This window comes from Miniopterus natalensis, chromosome 19, assembly GCF_054644295.1.
Source record: "Miniopterus natalensis isolate mMinNat1 chromosome 19, mMinNat1.hap1, whole genome shotgun sequence".
NCBI lineage: Eukaryota > Metazoa > Chordata > Mammalia > Chiroptera > Miniopteridae > Miniopterus > Miniopterus natalensis.
In genome coordinates this window covers 786026-802335 of record NC_142099.1, presented here as the reverse complement: position 1 = coordinate 802335, position 16310 = coordinate 786026, and the positions used below count along the sequence as shown (strand labels likewise).

General features: G+C 49.8%; 1 protein-coding gene, 1 long non-coding RNA gene and 1 pseudogene across 2 annotated transcripts; 1 reads left to right on the top strand and 2 right to left on the bottom strand.

The window, feature by feature from the left end:
* Window positions 1–2267: 2267 nt before the first annotated feature.
* C19H6orf62 (chromosome 19 C6orf62 homolog) lies at window positions 2268–8910 on the bottom strand. The gene is made up of 5 exons (XM_016216295.2): window positions 7892–8910; window positions 6008–6184; window positions 5029–5151; window positions 4320–4454; window positions 2268–3596 (listed from the first exon to the last, which is right to left on the bottom strand). The coding sequence occupies exons 1-5, from the start codon at window positions 8018–8020 to the stop codon at window positions 3471–3473; spliced, it is 690 nt and encodes a 229-aa protein (XP_016071781.1). The 5' UTR covers window positions 8021–8910; the 3' UTR covers window positions 2268–3470.
* A 477-nt stretch (window positions 8911–9387) lies between these two features.
* On the top strand, window positions 9388–10388 carry LOC148090840 (uncharacterized; annotated as a pseudogene).
* Window positions 10389–12334: 1946 nt separating this feature from the next.
* Window positions 12335–15273, bottom strand: LOC107539728 (uncharacterized). The gene is made up of 2 exons (XR_001603430.2): window positions 15011–15273; window positions 12335–13048 (listed from the first exon to the last, which is right to left on the bottom strand). It is a non-coding gene; the product is annotated as an uncharacterized LOC107539728 (long non-coding RNA).
* Between the last annotated feature and the right edge of the window lie 1037 nt (window positions 15274–16310).

Below are 16310 nucleotides of genomic sequence, written 5' to 3'. Positions count from 1 at the left end.
CAAAGAAACTAGCAGGGCCACTCTGAGATAGGATTACCTTAAAACTGAATTTCTAACAAGCTAAAAGAGAACTGTAAACTAATGGTTAATCCTTAGTGAATTTTAGGGTCTTCTCAGCTCTAAAGTGCCATCCACATTTTGTTTTTTAAACCCAATCTCAAGATTATGGGACTTAAAAAACAAAACAAAAACAAAACCACCCACCACACGATTATGGAACTTCCAAATAGATGGACCATAGCCCATATTGGACGACAGATTTAGCCATATGGCTGAAAGTAGTCTGCAGGAAAGCTGGAGGCAGCCCTGGCTGGCATTCTCAGTGGTTAGAGCATCTCCATGTGCACTGAAGGGCCCTGGGTTCGATTCCCAGTCAAGGGCATGTACCGGGGTTGCGGGTTCACTCCCTGTGCTGGAGACAACCAGTCGGTGTGTCCCACATCAATGTTCCTCTCCCCCTCCCTCCCTTTCACCCTGAAAAGCAGTGAAGAAATATCCTCCCTCAGGTGAGGGTTAACAATCAAAAAAAACTGGAGGGAAAGCACAAGGGTGCACCTTTCCTGGACATGTTATGGGACTGGCCTATTTCCTGTTAGGGGAGAGGGCACACTATTACCCGCTTCTCTAGTGCCTAGAATAAAACCGTGCAGATCTTGACTCCCAGACCACAGTGTCAAAGACCAAGCTCACCAATAGTTTAGTCCAGTTCTCGGTCCTGCTGCCTGGGGCATTAATATTAGACTCCTGGCTCAGGGAGTTGGTGAACACTGTGACTGAGAAGAAAGCAACTCTTAAGTGCAAGGCGGGCGCTGTGCTTGTCGGCAGGCAAGCTGCCATCTGCTGAAGGGACACACTGCATGGCAGCCTGGAGCGCAGGGGGCCCATCATGATTCCTTATCCCACTAGCAAGAACCTGAGCTCCAGAGAAGCAGCTGACCCTAGGGCTGGGAAGTCACAAGATGAACTTACCTCGCACCTTAAGGGGAGTGCTCAAGAAAACGAGAGGTGTGCCATGTGGCGGTGAGCCCATACTGTTAGGTAGGTTACCAATAAACAGCAGGCAGGAAGGTTCCTCCTTGCAACAGAGGCTGACTTACATGGAGGGAGCAGTAGATACGGAAATTGCCATCAGGCAGCCATCAAGATCAAGACTGTTGTGGGAAAAGGCAAAAAGCATCCACACCCTCCTGATGAAGGGCAGGATGTTTGTGTGCAGTTCCCCAGGTTGCCTAATGGCAAGTGGAGAAATGGTATCTGCAATGTGATGAGAAACAGGACACCACCTTGACCTGTCACAACTAATGCTGGGCACTGGCCAGAATGCATAGTCCACATCTCACCAGGAAGAAACATCACCCAAATTAAGATGAGAAACTGTATTTTAAAAATTGGCCTGTACTCTTCAGAAATGCCGAGGTCAGTCCCAGATGAAAGCAGACCAAGGAGCCCGACAGCTCAGTGCAATGACCACGCACTGCACAGGGCTAAACACACCACCAAGGGTACTGTTGGGAGGACAAGCCAACGTGGACACAGATGGTAGGTTCAAGTGTGTTACTGGCACATCTCCTGAGTTCCATAACTTCACTGCGGGGCATATGCCTAAAGCATTACGGGGGTAAAGAATCAATGCACACATGAGGTGCCACCACACTCAAAGATTCAAATGCACATAAATGAAGAAAGACAACAAAAAAGTATGGCAAGTGTTAAAGACTAAATGTGGGTTAAAAGGAACATAGGAGCTTGCTGTATTACCCTCTTCAAAATTTATTCTAAAATAAAAACATAAAACCAATGGCTGCTGAAATGCTAAACTTGGTGAATATTAACTAACAAGTGTAATTCAACAGAGTGAGACAGTTGAGAGCCGGGCTCTATGGAGCCAGGCAGCTGGTTAAACTTCCCCTACTCGCCCCAGGTTAACCCCGGGCAAGCATCCCTTTCCCACGCAAGGTTAATGTAGGGCGAGAGCTTACACCAGTGTTACTTCAAATCGACTAATTAGGAAACGTATGAAACCATTTTGGAATTATTACTATTTTTCTTTTCCATGAAACAAGGCCAGGCTGGTAACTGTTAAAAGCTGACAAAATGTCCTTGATTGCTATCCTGGTTGAAATTACAAACCCAATGGCCAGGTTTTTCTTCTGAATTGACTGTTTAGCCATGAACTATAACCCCCTAAGGTAATCAGTAACACCTACCCAGAGCTTAGGAAAAAAACTTACAACTTCAAGTTTTGTGCATTCACCTGAACAGTCAGGGAACTTTCACCTATTTTATTTAGGTTTTCATTTTTCAAATTCCAACCAGAAGCTAAATACAATTGGAAACCAGTAAGCACTAAGTTTTATTCCAAAGGAGTAGGATCATTCAGATTTACTCCAATAAAGTATGCAACCCTCAAGCAAAGCTCTTCTTCATTTAAAAGAAAAAACAAACAAAAAAACCCCTATACAGTAGTCTTTCCTTATGTTCATTGCACAAAATGAATTCTGCTTTTATAACTTTGACACTCAATGGTGGTTTTTACAATTTAAGATTTCAACTTTAGTAACTTTTTCTACTCCAAAAAAACACCCTTAAGATTTTCTTAAGGATAGTGTAGAAACCAGTATTTCTGCACAATTCACTGGAACTTTTTTCTTTGTAATAGAAATCTCTCTTTAAAACCAAAAAACAAAACAAAAACCAAAAGGAAAGTCCTCTGCCTATCCTGGTTTCCGCAGCTATGAACGTATCTCTGTTTGATAGCTGCTTTAGCCACTTGAGACTCCAGATCTGCTTTACTGTGTCTGTGTCCACACAGAAAACTTTGTAACAGCAGCCTGGGAAAGCGATCTGGAAATAAAACACACGTACTTGTGAGTACCAGGAAACAAACATGGCCCAGTAAAATATGAGGCACGAATGCCTACAATGAGATGCTTTTTTCATTTAAGATTTCTTTCCCGTGGTTGTATTTTTTTGAACAACCACTTCTGGTCATTGGAATGAATCTGATAGTGCTCAGGAACAACGGTGATTATAGCAAAGCTATCAAGTTTTTAAAATGTTACTTATACCTCTTACATTCACTTCTCACCCTCTAAATACTGATGACAGATGTCAGAGGCAAAAGCCAGCACAAATGGAAGACCATCAACCACGAGTGTCACCTGGTGCTTTCAGATACACCAAGCATTTCAGTGTACACAGTCCTTTCACTTCACATTTTTAAGATGCTGACGCAGTGCAGCAAAGATGCAAAGCATCTTCTTTCACACAGTCTGTGCAGGAGACATCTAATTTGTTAAAGTTCTGAGATACAAATGATTAAAAAAAAAAAATCCAGGATGAACAAGTTTCAAAATGCATAGTGTTCTGTGCATGAGTCCATTTTCTTTAAACTCTGAAAGAATAAAGTGGTAAGAAAACAAGAAAAAATTGCCGCTGCACTCTGACCGTCTCCACTTGCTGTCAGCATTCTACTCGGGCAAGTAAGGGTGCAGGTGATCCTCTATGGTGCCAACTGCCCAGTGGGTAAGCTGCTCCTGTGGCAGGTAGAGGCAGATGCTGCATAACTTGAAGATTGTAGCTTTGTTTTTTGGAGTCTGGAGGGGGAAAAAGTTTTAATATTCTTAATAAGTAAGCCTTTAACACAAGTGATCGATGCCCACATGAAATCAATCTCCCACAACTTATTAAGCACATATGGACACAGTGACAAAGCACAGAGTAAGAGAATAAATGATTCTTACCCACAGGGACCTTAAGAATTCAGATACAGGAAAACAGAGTAAGAATGACTACAAATAAATGAAGAATGTATGCAGAATAAAAGATAAGTCGAAAGTTCACCTTCTCATTGTAGCACCTCTAAAAACGGCCAAAGAAAAAACTGGTGGCCTCTGCAATGTCTGCAGTCTGTGTATGTAGATGAGGTGGTCACATTTAAAATGAAGAAACCCATGTGCCAAGCCCTGGCCGGTAGTTCAGTTGGTTAGAGTGTTGTACTGTTACACCAAGGTTGTGGGTTCAATCCCCAGTCAGGACACATACAAGAATCAACCAATGAATGCATCAATAAGTGGAGCAACAAATGGATGTTTCTATTTCTCTCCCTTCCTCTCTGGAAAATCAAATTAAAAAAAAAAAAAAAATGCGCCCCAGCCAGTTCTAATATGCAAAACTGGTCTGGGGACCACTGTATGAGGGTGAGGCCCAGGTCTGCATAGCAGTGTCAAAGGGGCAAAACAAAATCAAGTAACTTGCACAGAACAGTTTGATAATCAAAAATAAAGCATTAAAACAGCCCCCACATGGTCCCTGCCCACCTGCAAGTGCTGTCTGTCAATGAAGAGAAACAGGGACTCGTTTGGATTGTTGACAACAATTCCGGTCTTGTCCTTGCGACTCAGCACATGCAGAAACTGTTTTTCATAGTCACCGTGATGAAACTCAAATTTAGCCTATTTAAAAAACACAAACATGTACGTGACCGCAGATATGCTACACGATGTGAAACACGCATACAGTTATGCTCTCATATGCACTAGTAGATATGGCTACCTAATTAAAATGTAATTTAAAATTCAGTTCTTCAGGAACACTGGCCACATTTCAAATGCTCAATCACCACCTACAGCTAGTGGCCACCCTCAGGAACAGTCCTTTGAGATACAGGACATTCTCTTCACAGAAAATTCTATCACCAGGAAGGTTACGTATACTACTATTTTAGGAGCATGTATGGTACAGGGGAAGAGGTCTTGCCAACTTTATCCATGCCCCCCCCCCCCCCCATCAACAAATGCTGACCTTAAGAGATTTCCTCTGGCCACAATCTCAAACACTGGGAAGCCAAGAGCCACCTCATTCTCAAGAGACTCTACAATCCAAATGCTTTCTCCTCTTGCATTACAACACTCAAAGGACAAAAGGGACTCGAGATGCATTAGAAACATACCCCCAAGAATTTCTTTCAGACCCTATTCCAGTTTTCATTCATTTAGGTGCTCACCACCTCATTTTAGAATAAAATACCTGAACAGGCCTAAAAGGCTCATCAGATTCCTTCCACCTAGAAAATAGGAGACAGACAATTTTTTCAATGTCATTCCGAGGCCAAAGAATGAAATCCATCTCCTGAGTACAGCCAATCACGTCCTATAAAATAACAAAGAAAAAAAGGAGAAAATTACTTTCCTAGAGACAGAGCTATAAGGAGGAAAGTCACAAATTACATGGCTTGACTACAGAAGCAATGCCCAGCGCGAAAGGCCCATATATATCGTTTTACACGAGGAAACAGGAACAGGACCATATGCAACTGGGGAGTCTAATTCTTATCTTGTCCAGTCCATAGTCACTCAACCTTGTTCCTCCATCAAGACCTAAATTCACCAGTGCATGGTGAAGACTCCAACTACAGCTCTGATTGTTTTTTTTAAGTCCCTGAACCTTTAGTTCCATTCTTCAAAATCAGAACTATTTAAGCAAAGGTATTCTGAAACTTCTAATATGAATCGCTACCTTCTTAATACAACTGAAATGCTACCGTTGTTATATGCTGATGTTCCTCTTATCACAGTTCAGCATATTAATTTCCAGAGGCCAATAAACCTCTTCCAGGCCAGTAGTGCATGGTTTTCTCCAGTCTCCACCCTGACCCTACCACTAATGGGGGGGGGGGGGTCTCTTATGCAAATATGCCGGATTAATTTCCAATGAGTTGCAGAAGTTCAGAAGGTGGGCAGCAACAGTATCTTCTACTTTAAGTTTCTTATTTATTAGGAGGAGGAGATTATTTCTCCCCCTAAAAAGAACCCAAGGGACAATATAAAACATTACTCAAGGCAATAATGCTCACCATTATCAGTGTAACACCACAGAAGAAAAGTTGTCTATTTGAAGTCAACTTTTCATGACCACAGTAACTACACATTCTTGGAGGGGGGTTGGGGGGGGATGCAAGCTGAACTCACTATAATGCACCAAATCCAGACTTAAGCACAAAGCTCACCCTTCTCATAGACTGGTACCGAGGAGCATGGAGCTGTACCACATCCTTCTGTAAAAGCTCCATGGAACTTTCCAAGGAATAGCTGCAATCTCGCACACCTTTCAGGATATTTTCTTCATAATTATTTGTCATGACTGGTATAACCTCAGACACTTCAAAAAGTGCTGATTTTTTCTTCTAAAAGAAAAAAAAAAAGGTGTATCACTCCACTGGTAACATACTATCTTCTAACACTCAGTCACATTACAATGTCACATAACTTTATTCTAACTCAGCAAAATTCTTAAATAAACTACTTTTTGTGCTGAAAACACAGATTTTCAAATAGGCAAACCCTTCTGTTCTCCTGAAACCCCCAACCCCAACCAAACAGGCTGTCAGATATTTAGCCACATGGTTTCATAGCATTTTGGTATCCACAGTATTTAAGACATTATTTCTCAAATGTTGTGAGAAACAAACACCAGCATCCCTCAGGTACAAAAAAAAAAAAAGTGATTTACTCTTGACATAATTTCATTTAACTGGTTCTACAAACAGCTAAATTAAAACCTCAGCAGTTTAAAGACAAAGTTTTCAAAACAAATTGTTTTACTCTTTAAAAAGGTCATTTTCCATTATTCCTTCTGGATAGTATATAACTACAAATGTCAATATTTGAAGAGAAAAACTCTACCAAACTGAGTTTCAAATTTAGTTCAGACCAAGTGCTTGCCACCAATTCTGGTTATAAAATTCACGAACTGCTTGGGACAAGTGCCTGAACCCTCTCCATTCACAGGATAAAAACAGGTTTTCTCAGGTTAAAGAACCAGATGGTACAGTGTGGGGCATCTTCTGGATTAAATACAAAGATTGAGCCTCACCACTTCTATCTTGGATTCATTTCTAGTGAACCTGCACTACAATATCAACCAAAATCGGATCTTATCAATTCTCCAGTCAACTTATTTACCAAAAGCGGAGAATGGAGAAGTAAATCTTCGGTTCTACCCAACCTGGGAGCAACCACTCAAAACGACCACTTCTGAAAGCACCTTACAACGCTAGCTATATATACTCTAGCAGCAGCGAGAGCATTTAGCCCCATAACCTGAGTTAAGAGTGGGGTAAAAACCCAGGGAACTTACAAGTATTAAATAGATACCACTAAAGTTACATTACTGATCTAAAATTAGCTCACAATTTAAGTGCAGAATCCTAATATTTCCTATATTCATAACTAATATCACTGTCAGAGATTAAGAAATTGCCATTATTTTAAGCTGCAACTACTACTTTACCATGTTTCTCCTCGACGACTCACAACTCATTATTTGCTATTTAACTGTGAAATTCTGGTTAAGACCAAAAATATCTAAACTTCCCATTTCACTTTTAATTTTAATAAACTGCCCTTCTACACAAATTAACCACTTGAGTATTTAATTGCTCCTAAAAGTAGAGTGCACTCTATTACATGTACTATGAGGAAGGTACCTATATCCTGGACTTGAACAGACTATTTTTAACCAACATTTTTATTCAAATTCATCTATTTATACTTTACATTAATCCATCTTTAAATTCAGTTACAAGGTTCTCTAACTCTACATAAACGAAATTTACTCTAAAGCATAAATGAGAATTTTACAATGTTAATGCTGCCCACCTCAAGTTAACTGAAAGCGGACCTGCTGAGTGTTAGAATTAAATCCAAACCAGTGAGCACCACCCTTCCATTCAGTTACACTCCAGCTGCGGATTGGGGAATTTCCCCCAAAGGTGGCAATCAAAGCATACAAAGGACACTTTTGCCAACCACTCTTTAAGCTCATAGTCCCACTGTTATTTAACAACTTAAAAAACCACGTGTGCTAATTCACAGTAAGAACTTTAAATTACCTTCTCCTTGAATACAAAGGCAATGTACATCTTGAAGTCAAACTGGTCAGCTAGAGATTCTTTTTTCTTCCTAAGCTGAGCACGTAGTCTGTTCAGAGCTTGTTTCTTCCGGGAGTTTGGGTCCCCCATTTTGAGATACAGGTGGTACTAAAGCCTTTGGAAATTGTCACTAAACTATGGGCACTTTTTCTTAAGACTCAAGTACAACAGAAACAAGTCATTTTTTCCCTGCTAATATGATTGAATAGCTAAAGTCACGACTGTAACCCCAAATCTGCACCTTCTGGCAATATTAGCAGACTGTCATATTACAGGGTTGAGAAACAAAAGGTGCTGCCCAGTCATGTTCGGACAGTAACGTCGGAGGCGGGATGGGAGAAAGGGAGGGGAGGAAGGAAAGAAAGAGGAAGAAATACTTGAACTAATTTTTTGGAAAACGCATTTGGCTTACCTGCCAAAATAAAGGCTTTGGGGGGAATAAAAAGCCTATGACCAGGATCTAGGTGTGCAATAAAACACCGCTGACACCAGTCCAATCCTTAAAATCCATCCGGATTTTCCCCTTTTTTTAGAAAAGGGACTGTGAAAAGGAACAGGGAGGGGAAAGTGTGACCCTTGCTTTCCAAATACCAAAAAAGAGAAAAGAGAGGGGGGAAAAAACCTCCCCAAAACACCAAAACAGGGAAGGTGAATGAAACGGAAACACCCAATTGGATTTTACCCAGCCCGATCCATGGCTGCAGTCCCTAATTACTCTTAGTTATTTCAGGTCCCACTATTGCTGCGTATCGTCAGTGCTTGTTATTGGCTACTCTTGGTGGCGGGCAATGACAACAGTGCAAAGTCGGTCGAGAAGGAAGGGGAGAGGCTCAGGGTTTCCCTGCGATCAACTACAGTGTATACCGGGGGCGGGCAGCTGTCGCCCAAAGGAGCCAGGAGGAAAAACCGCGGAGTCATTTCCAACTTCCCCATCACCCACTTCACCCTCAGGCGGCGGCGGCGGCTGCTGCCCAGGAGAACCATGGTGGCGGAGGGCAAGGGTGCGGAACGCGATGGAAGGACCCCTCGGGCTGTGGTCAGGCAGCACCCCTGGCCGCGAGGCGGCCCACGTGCCCCAGGGGAGCTTCCCTAGGACTGCGCCCCGACCGAGCCCGCGGGCATCGCCGAGGCCGAGGCGGCGGGCGCTAACCCCAAATCCAGGCCGAGCCCGGGGACCGCTCGCCGCCCGCCCGGCCCCGCCCCCACCCTTGGCCTTCAGCGGCAGCGACTCACTGGCACCACGCGAGACACTGGATCCCTCGGGTTCTCTCTCATTTCATCGTGGAAACAACTCCCGCCAGGGGACAGGAGGCGGGACAAGCAAACGGGGAGGATCGGCGGGAGAGAAGGAAAGAGTTGTGTTAATGTGGTTTGTTTGTTTTTTTAAAGTACGCCCACCCCCCACCCCAAAAAAAGAAACGAAGCTCCCGGGTTAGCGCCCTCGCGTTGAACAGACCATGTTTCCCGAGCGCGGGTGTCCAGGCGGTGGCGGGCCGACGGGCGGCGGGCCCTCTAGCCGCAGCCCGCGGGCGGCGCGGTGGCGGCGGCGGAAGTGGCGGCGGCGGGGGCGCTGCTCGCGGCTCGGGCGGGAGCCATGTCAAGAGAACACCAGCAGCCAACGGAGCCCCCCCATCCCCGCTGCGGCGCGCACTGGGGCCGGGCCGCCCGCGCTGCTGCCGCCGCGCAGCCCCCACCTGGGACCCATAGTCTGGCTCGGCGCCCCGGCGGCGGGAGGCGGGGACGGCGGCGGGAGAGAAAGAGGGAGGGAGAGGCGGCCCGCGGCGGGGAGGGAGGCGGGAGGGAGCCCTGCGCTAAGGTCGGTCCGCGTCAACCCCAAGTAAAGTTATTTCAGTCCGAGCATCGGCTCTGAGTCCTCCTTGCCCACGGCGGCGGCGGGTCGCGCAGGCCGGGCCGGGAAAGCCGAGCGGAAGGCGAGCGTCCGCGGCGGCACAGGCTCGTTCCCCGCCACCGGTGGCTGCGGAAGCGGCGGCGGCCTGGGCGCCTCCCGGGTCCGGGGAAAGTCGCGTTTGAGACGAGAAGCCAGAACAAACAACTTAAAATGGCAGCAGCGCCGCTGCGTCACCCGCCCCTGCGCGGCACCGCCCCGAGCTCGCTGCGCCTGCGCGCCCGCGGGCCGCACCATCGGCCTGGGAACGGGGGGGAGGAACCTGAGAGGCGGGGGAGGAGCCTGAGAGGCGGGGGTCGGGGACCCGGGCCGGAGGCGAGGCGAGCAGGCGGCGGGGCTGCGGACAGGACTAGACCAGGGGGCGGAGGCTTTGAAGGGACACTGCTTAACCGCCGTTTCCCCCTCAAACGGGGGTTTGAGAATAGAGACGCCCCCCTGTCCAGGATGGAGCGTCCTTGGGGCGGGGACGAGGCAGCCCACTCTCCCTCCGCCCCCTCCGTCCGGAAGTCCAGGGCCCAGGAGTTGGCTCCGCCCACCCCCCTGTCGTCATAAAGCCACGCCCCACGCCCTCCCCGGCAAAGCACCCGGATGGAACTGTTCTTCCGGAGTCCCGTGCGCCTCTGAGACCCGGGCTGGGCGCGGGGCGGAGCCCGCGGACGGAGAGGGGGCGGGGCGTAGGAGAGACGCGGGCGGGGGGAGGGGGGTCGCGGGTGTGTCGGAGGTTGGGGCGGTGCTCCCCTCTTTTAGCGACCGGGCAGGTCCCAGCCCGCCGGTGGCCGCCGCCCTCCGTGGCCGCCCCGTGGCGCCCGGAGCCCCGGGCCGGGCGTCACTTCCCGGCGCGCAGCTGGGAGCGGCCCCCGCGGGCCCCGCGTGGAGCGGCCGCCGGGCGGTCCTCGAGCGCTGGGCGCGGCTCGGGGCGCCTGGGTCCCCGTCCTTCAGAGCTGTGTCTGTCGGGCCCCGGCCCGGGAGAGGGCTCCGTGGCCCTTCGCCACGGCGCCGCAGGTCCTTGGCCCGGGGAGTCGTCCGTCGGTTTTTCGGGAGCTCGCCGCGCCCACGGAGACGCCGCGACGGCGCCAGGGGGCCGGTGCGGCCTCAGGCGCTGCGCCCTGGGGTGCAGTTCTGGAGTCTGTGGGTCCCGCCCGTCCCCTGGTGAACCCAGGCAGGTCGCCTGCATAACGCTTCTTCACCCCTCAGCCAAAAGAATCCTTGGACCCACCCCGCAGTATAAATTGTCCAGAACGAAAGGGTGGAATTCCGGAGGTTTCCAAAGGTTGCTGACCTTGAAAGGTAAAGCCAGCGCCGTGCAGGTGCCTCCCTGGGCTCCACGTGATGCCTGGAAAACTCACAAGGGTGTAAAATAGAAGATTTCAAGTTGTTCGTGACATCGGTTTAAAACATGATGATTATGCATGATCATCGCCACAGAAGAGTTTTTTTGTTGTTTTTTTGGTTCGTCTTTATCCATTTCAGAGAGAGAGAGAGAAGCTTCAGTGATGAGTCACGATCGCCGCCTCCCGCACGCCCCCTGCTGGGGGTCGGGCCCCACCCCCGCCTGTGCCCCGACCGGGAATCGAACCGATCGCCTGGCTCCTAGGGCGACGCTCAACCCTGAGCCGCGCCCGGCAGGGCTTGTTTTTGTTTTCTTTAAAAACACATTCTTTGTGGACAAAAAAGGGATTCCGTGGAAAGCACAATGGTTTCTCAGATGAGACACCAAAAGCGAAAGCAACAAAACAGGCGCATTGGAGCTCATCAGGGGAAGAGGCAGGGTGGTATGGGGGTAGTTTCTGAGCCGAATTCTTATCTTTCATAAAGGGCAGAATGTCTAAATTGATAAGTAGATGCAGTTTAAAAACACTTGTATTATGTAGAGTTTCCTCCAGCATATGCCAGATCAAAGAAGCCATATGAAGGTTGCTTCTGGGCTGTGGGCTGGGGTTTGGGCCGAGGACCGCTCCCTTTCATGACAAGCATTTATGTTTGTTACATACGTGAATGGCTTTAATGAAAATACCAAAAGATAAAATAAGGTAGGTCGGATTATAAAGGCCGTATGAAGGCCAGGCGTGGAAACAGACTTCATTAAGGCCTGAGAAGGGCATAGGGAATGGTGAAGACACAGATTTAGAAATTTAATAGAAAAAGCCTAGACGACCAAACATCTGGATAGAAGATGACAAAGCTGAATAAAGAAGACGAAGCTTTCTGGCCTGAGTGACCGTGACCGAGTGAATTATGTGTCCCCCCACCCCCCAAACTCATATGTGGAAGTCCTAACTCCCAGCACACCTCAGAATGTGGCTGCACTTGGAGAAAGGGCCTTCAAAGATGAAATTAAGGTCAAAGGAGGTCATTAGGGTGGGCCTGAATGCAATATGATGTGTCCTTATAGGAAGCGGGAGACAGACCAGGGATGTTGTGGACAGAAGAAAGGATATTATCTTTTTAATGATTCCTTCCTTTACTTAATTATCTCAGTGAATTCATAAGGAAGAAGCCCCATGAAGATTATTTTATTATTAAAATATTCTGATTGGGATCCTTTAAGTAGCTATTTGAGAGTAGTCAGTATGTAACATGGAATGGGAAATAAAAAGGACAGCCGTTTCATTTTTAAAAGCCAACAAAGTCCAAAACCAAGGCATCTGTGACTTCCCAATAACAGGTTGTTTTACTTCCGTTAAATCTGTAGCTGCTATAGCTTTACCATATTTGGAAAAAAGGGGACACTATCTTGCTTTTAGGCTAATTCACTTTTTTAAACTTCTCTTTTCCAATTATAAACATACATTGCTTATTAATGCTCATCTTACACGCTAATTTATTTCCTGCACTTTGTTGATTATCCAATTTTCTTACTTAAAAACAAACAAAACCCGGCCCCGGCCAGGTAGCTCCGCGGGTTGGACCTCATGCTGCAGAGAAACTCAGATGCAGATAAAGTTGGGAAGTGAGAGTGGTTCGTATTTGTCGAGAGCTTACTATACATGAGGCAGCAAGCCAGGCACTTGACGCGGGTCCTCACGAGGGCCCTATGAGTTTGACTCTGTTGCCAGCTGACACTTAGGAAAAGGAAGTGGGTCCGAGGAGACACGGTCACAGTAAGACGGACGGCACTGTCTCTGGGTCAATCAGTCGCTCTGACTCCAGCTGTGAGGACTCCATAGCAGCCGTTTGTAAAAACACAGGACTGGATACAACCCTAAATGACCCTGATTTGGGGACAAGGTAGATAATCATGAAATTATGGTGCATCTGCACAATGAAATACTACGCAGCTTAGAGTGGAGGACAGCTGCACGCTCTGCTCAGGAAAGGTCACTGCGGTTTTGCTCACTGTTCTGCTGGATTTGTTTTACTCCATCGATTCTCCTCTCCCACCCCCACCCCCCCTTTTTAAAAGAGAGTCTGTGTGATGAGCAGAGCAAGGACGATGGGCCAGATACAGAAGGTCACCAGGATGGAAAGCCCTGGATGCCTAGTAAAGGACGATTGTAGGGTGGGACCCCCCCCCCCCCCCCCCCCCCCCCCCCCCGGGTGGCCTTCCCTCCCCTAGCATATCACTGGTCATGTGGGTTGGATCCTGACCTTTCCTCCCTAGAGAGAACATCTAGGCCTCAGTTGTATTTCAGCTCCAGGCCCAGCAGAGCAACAAAACCAGCCACAGCTGACCTCAGGACCAGCTGCATTGGATAATAACATTGACCAATCAATCAGTGGAAACCACAACCCTGAAAGGACACACCTGGAAAGCTGCTGAATATTCTATTAAATCGGCCCCTGGGACCACCCTTAAAATCTCCTCCCTTAAAACCATTAGGACAGAGGACCCAACGTTTTCCTTCCTGGAAGCAGCCGGAGCCTTTTGGCCTTTGCCTTCCCCCACCCCCCAGGCACGTTACCATTAACTTCCTCACTCCCAAGCTCCAAGGGCCCTTCCTTTGCCTCTATAACTTGTTTCTTCTAGAAATTACTTCTACCTCTGTGAGTTACCAAATAAATGTTACAGTACGCGTCTTGGCTCTGAATTCTCTCCTAACTAGAACCCAAATACCGAGGTTGCTGAACCAGGCCGGTCAGGCGCCACTGGACTGACCCCCAGTGCTGTTTCCGCAGCTGACAACTGGGCTGAAAGGACTTGTTACAGAACACACTTCATTCTCACAGAGCTATTTGTAGAGTGATGTTTGGTAAAACTTAAGCTGAATTTTACCTACAATTTAAATTTCAAGTTTATTAGTCCCTACTTGAGAATTAAACTTTCTGTGAGAATTAAGTGTGTTCTCTAGCAAGTCCTTTCAGTCCAGATTTTAAAAAGGAAGGGAGTTGAGGGCATCATTCCCTTCAGCTCTGTGCTCTTGGCAAGCCCAGGGCCCCTCTGAGCAAAGCAGTGCCAAGCACAACACTTTCCAGGAAAATGTTTGTGGTTTTGTTTGCCATCTGCCAGAAGTCACCTTGCTTCCTGGCCAGGGGCAAAAGAGCCAGGTAAAGGGAGATGGTACAGGGACCTCCTCCCAGTAGGGTGCTCCTTTGAGTGAGCGTCAGCACCCGCCCGGCTACTGAGTACGGGTGCAGAGGTGAACTCAGGAAAGAAGAGCCCCCACTCCCAAACCTCAGGCGATCCATCCAGTCCTCTGAGGCCTGCTGGGCCCAACAGCCATTATACGGCCAGTGGCCACCCACCCGGATGGCACAGGTATAGATCTGCATTCACTTGTCACACATAAACTAGCTGATCATGCAGCAGGAGAGCCGAAGGGGCCTGACCTAAGCAGGTGAAAGGGTTGCTGCAGGCTCTGGGGCTTTCACGATGTTTCCTAAGCTGGGTGCCATCCCCTTTGGGATGTGGAAACAAAGTCAAACAATGAAACGCACAGAGTTAAGTCCCCAGACCATTCCAAAGAAACCAGTCTTCTGAGCAAGTACAGGCGGCGTTTGGCTTCGTGGGTTTCAGGCCGCCTGGAAACGGCGGGTCCTCTCACAGCTCCGCAAGTGACCCACTCGGGGAACCTCCAGGCTCTGCCCTCTGGCTTGCTCCCCACTTTCACATGCAACTGTTTTCCTTCCCAGCTTTTCAGCTCTGGAAAGAAACGTCACTATGGACTCTGCTTTCTCCTGGACCGCGTGCCAGCCACCTGAGTGTAACTCCTCCCAGGCTCTTGAACGGTACTTACCCGGTGGGGCTCTGTCCTGTGACCCCACTGACCACGTGGTGCCCGCGGAACCCGGCGGGTCACTAGGGGACTGGCTGTGTCTCTAGGTGAGGGACACGGTGCCCTGCTCGCCACCATTCTATCTGGACACCCAGTCGTCCGACGGTCCCCAGGCCAAGGGTTGTGTCCTTTGTGAATTTAGGTTTCACGTTTATATTTCCCTCAAACGAAGCCAGAGCCACTCGACGATGCTCCTTACGTTTTGTGTCGTCCAAAGAAGTCCGGGGGGGGGGGGGGAAGGGCAGCAGGGTCGCGGGCACGGATGGGAAACCACGTGCTCAAAGCGGGGCGGGGACACCTTCCCTCCGCCGAGGAGGCTGAGACCCGGGGACACGGGCTAGTGACACCTGCGGGGGTGTGGCAGACGCCCGTGGCCTGCTGCACCGAGGGTCTGGCCGAGTAATAAGCGAAGCTGGCCGCCGTCTGAGGTCCCGTGGCCGGGCTTGCAGGGCAGCGGGGTCCCGCACCTGGGGCCCACGTGGTGCCCGAGCGCCTCCCGAGCCCTAAGCCTCAAAACGCAAAAAAAGCCCGAAAATGAAGGCTCTGCGCGGGGCGGGAGCCCGCGGAACCAGCGCTGCGCAGACCGCGGGGGTCGCGCACCGCACGCGCAGCACGTGCGCAGCCCGGGTGTGCGGCCCCCCCCGCCCGCAGCGCCGTCCCGCCCGCAGGCTCCGGGTCGGGACCCGCGACCGCGCCGCCACTTCCCGGCGCTGGGGCCCGCCGCGCCCATCGCGCAGGCGCGGGCAGGGGCGGGGCCGAGGCGGGCGGCGATTGGCCGGGTCCGGGAGGCCACGCCCCTCGGCGGGGTCACGCGACCGCCGGCGCCCGCGAGCGGAGTCGGCGAGCTCTGCAGGCCGCTGGGCGGAGGCCGGGCGTCCCGTGCGCGGCGCCGCTGCCGGGTCCCTCCCGCGAGTGAGCGCAGGGGCCGGAGGCGGCCGCGGGGGCTGCCCGACAAGCCGCTTCCCGCTGCCTCCCGCGGGCTGCGGTCCTCCCGAGACTCCGCCGGGTCGCGGTGAGTAGAATTTGGGACGGGGGCGGGGCGGGGCGAGGCGCGGGGCTGCCCCATTGGCTGGGCCGAATTTGGCGCGCTCCCGTCTGCGCTCCCTATTGGTTGGCGCTGCTGCGCCCAGCGCCCCCTGCTGGTCGGAGTCTGGAACTAGCGGGCGGAGTGCGGGACTCGGCCCCGCGCGGGCCGGTCCCGGAGGCGGCGCGTCCACCGCCTGGACCCGCGGCTGGCGGTGATCGGGGTGGGGGTGGGGGG

Coding starts and splice junctions, on each gene's coding strand:
- C19H6orf62 (XM_016216295.2), bottom strand. CDS start 8,020: ATGGGGGACCCAAACTCCCGGAAGAAACAAGCTCTGAACAGACTACGT. Junction 5,152..6,007: donor GGTACCAGTCTATGAGAAGG/GTGAGCTTTGTG, acceptor GTTATTTTATAG/GACGTGATTGGCTGTACTCA. Junction 4,455..5,028: donor AGCCTTTTAGGCCTGTTCAG/GTATTTTATTCT, acceptor TTTTTTAAATAG/GCTAAATTTGAGTTTCATCA.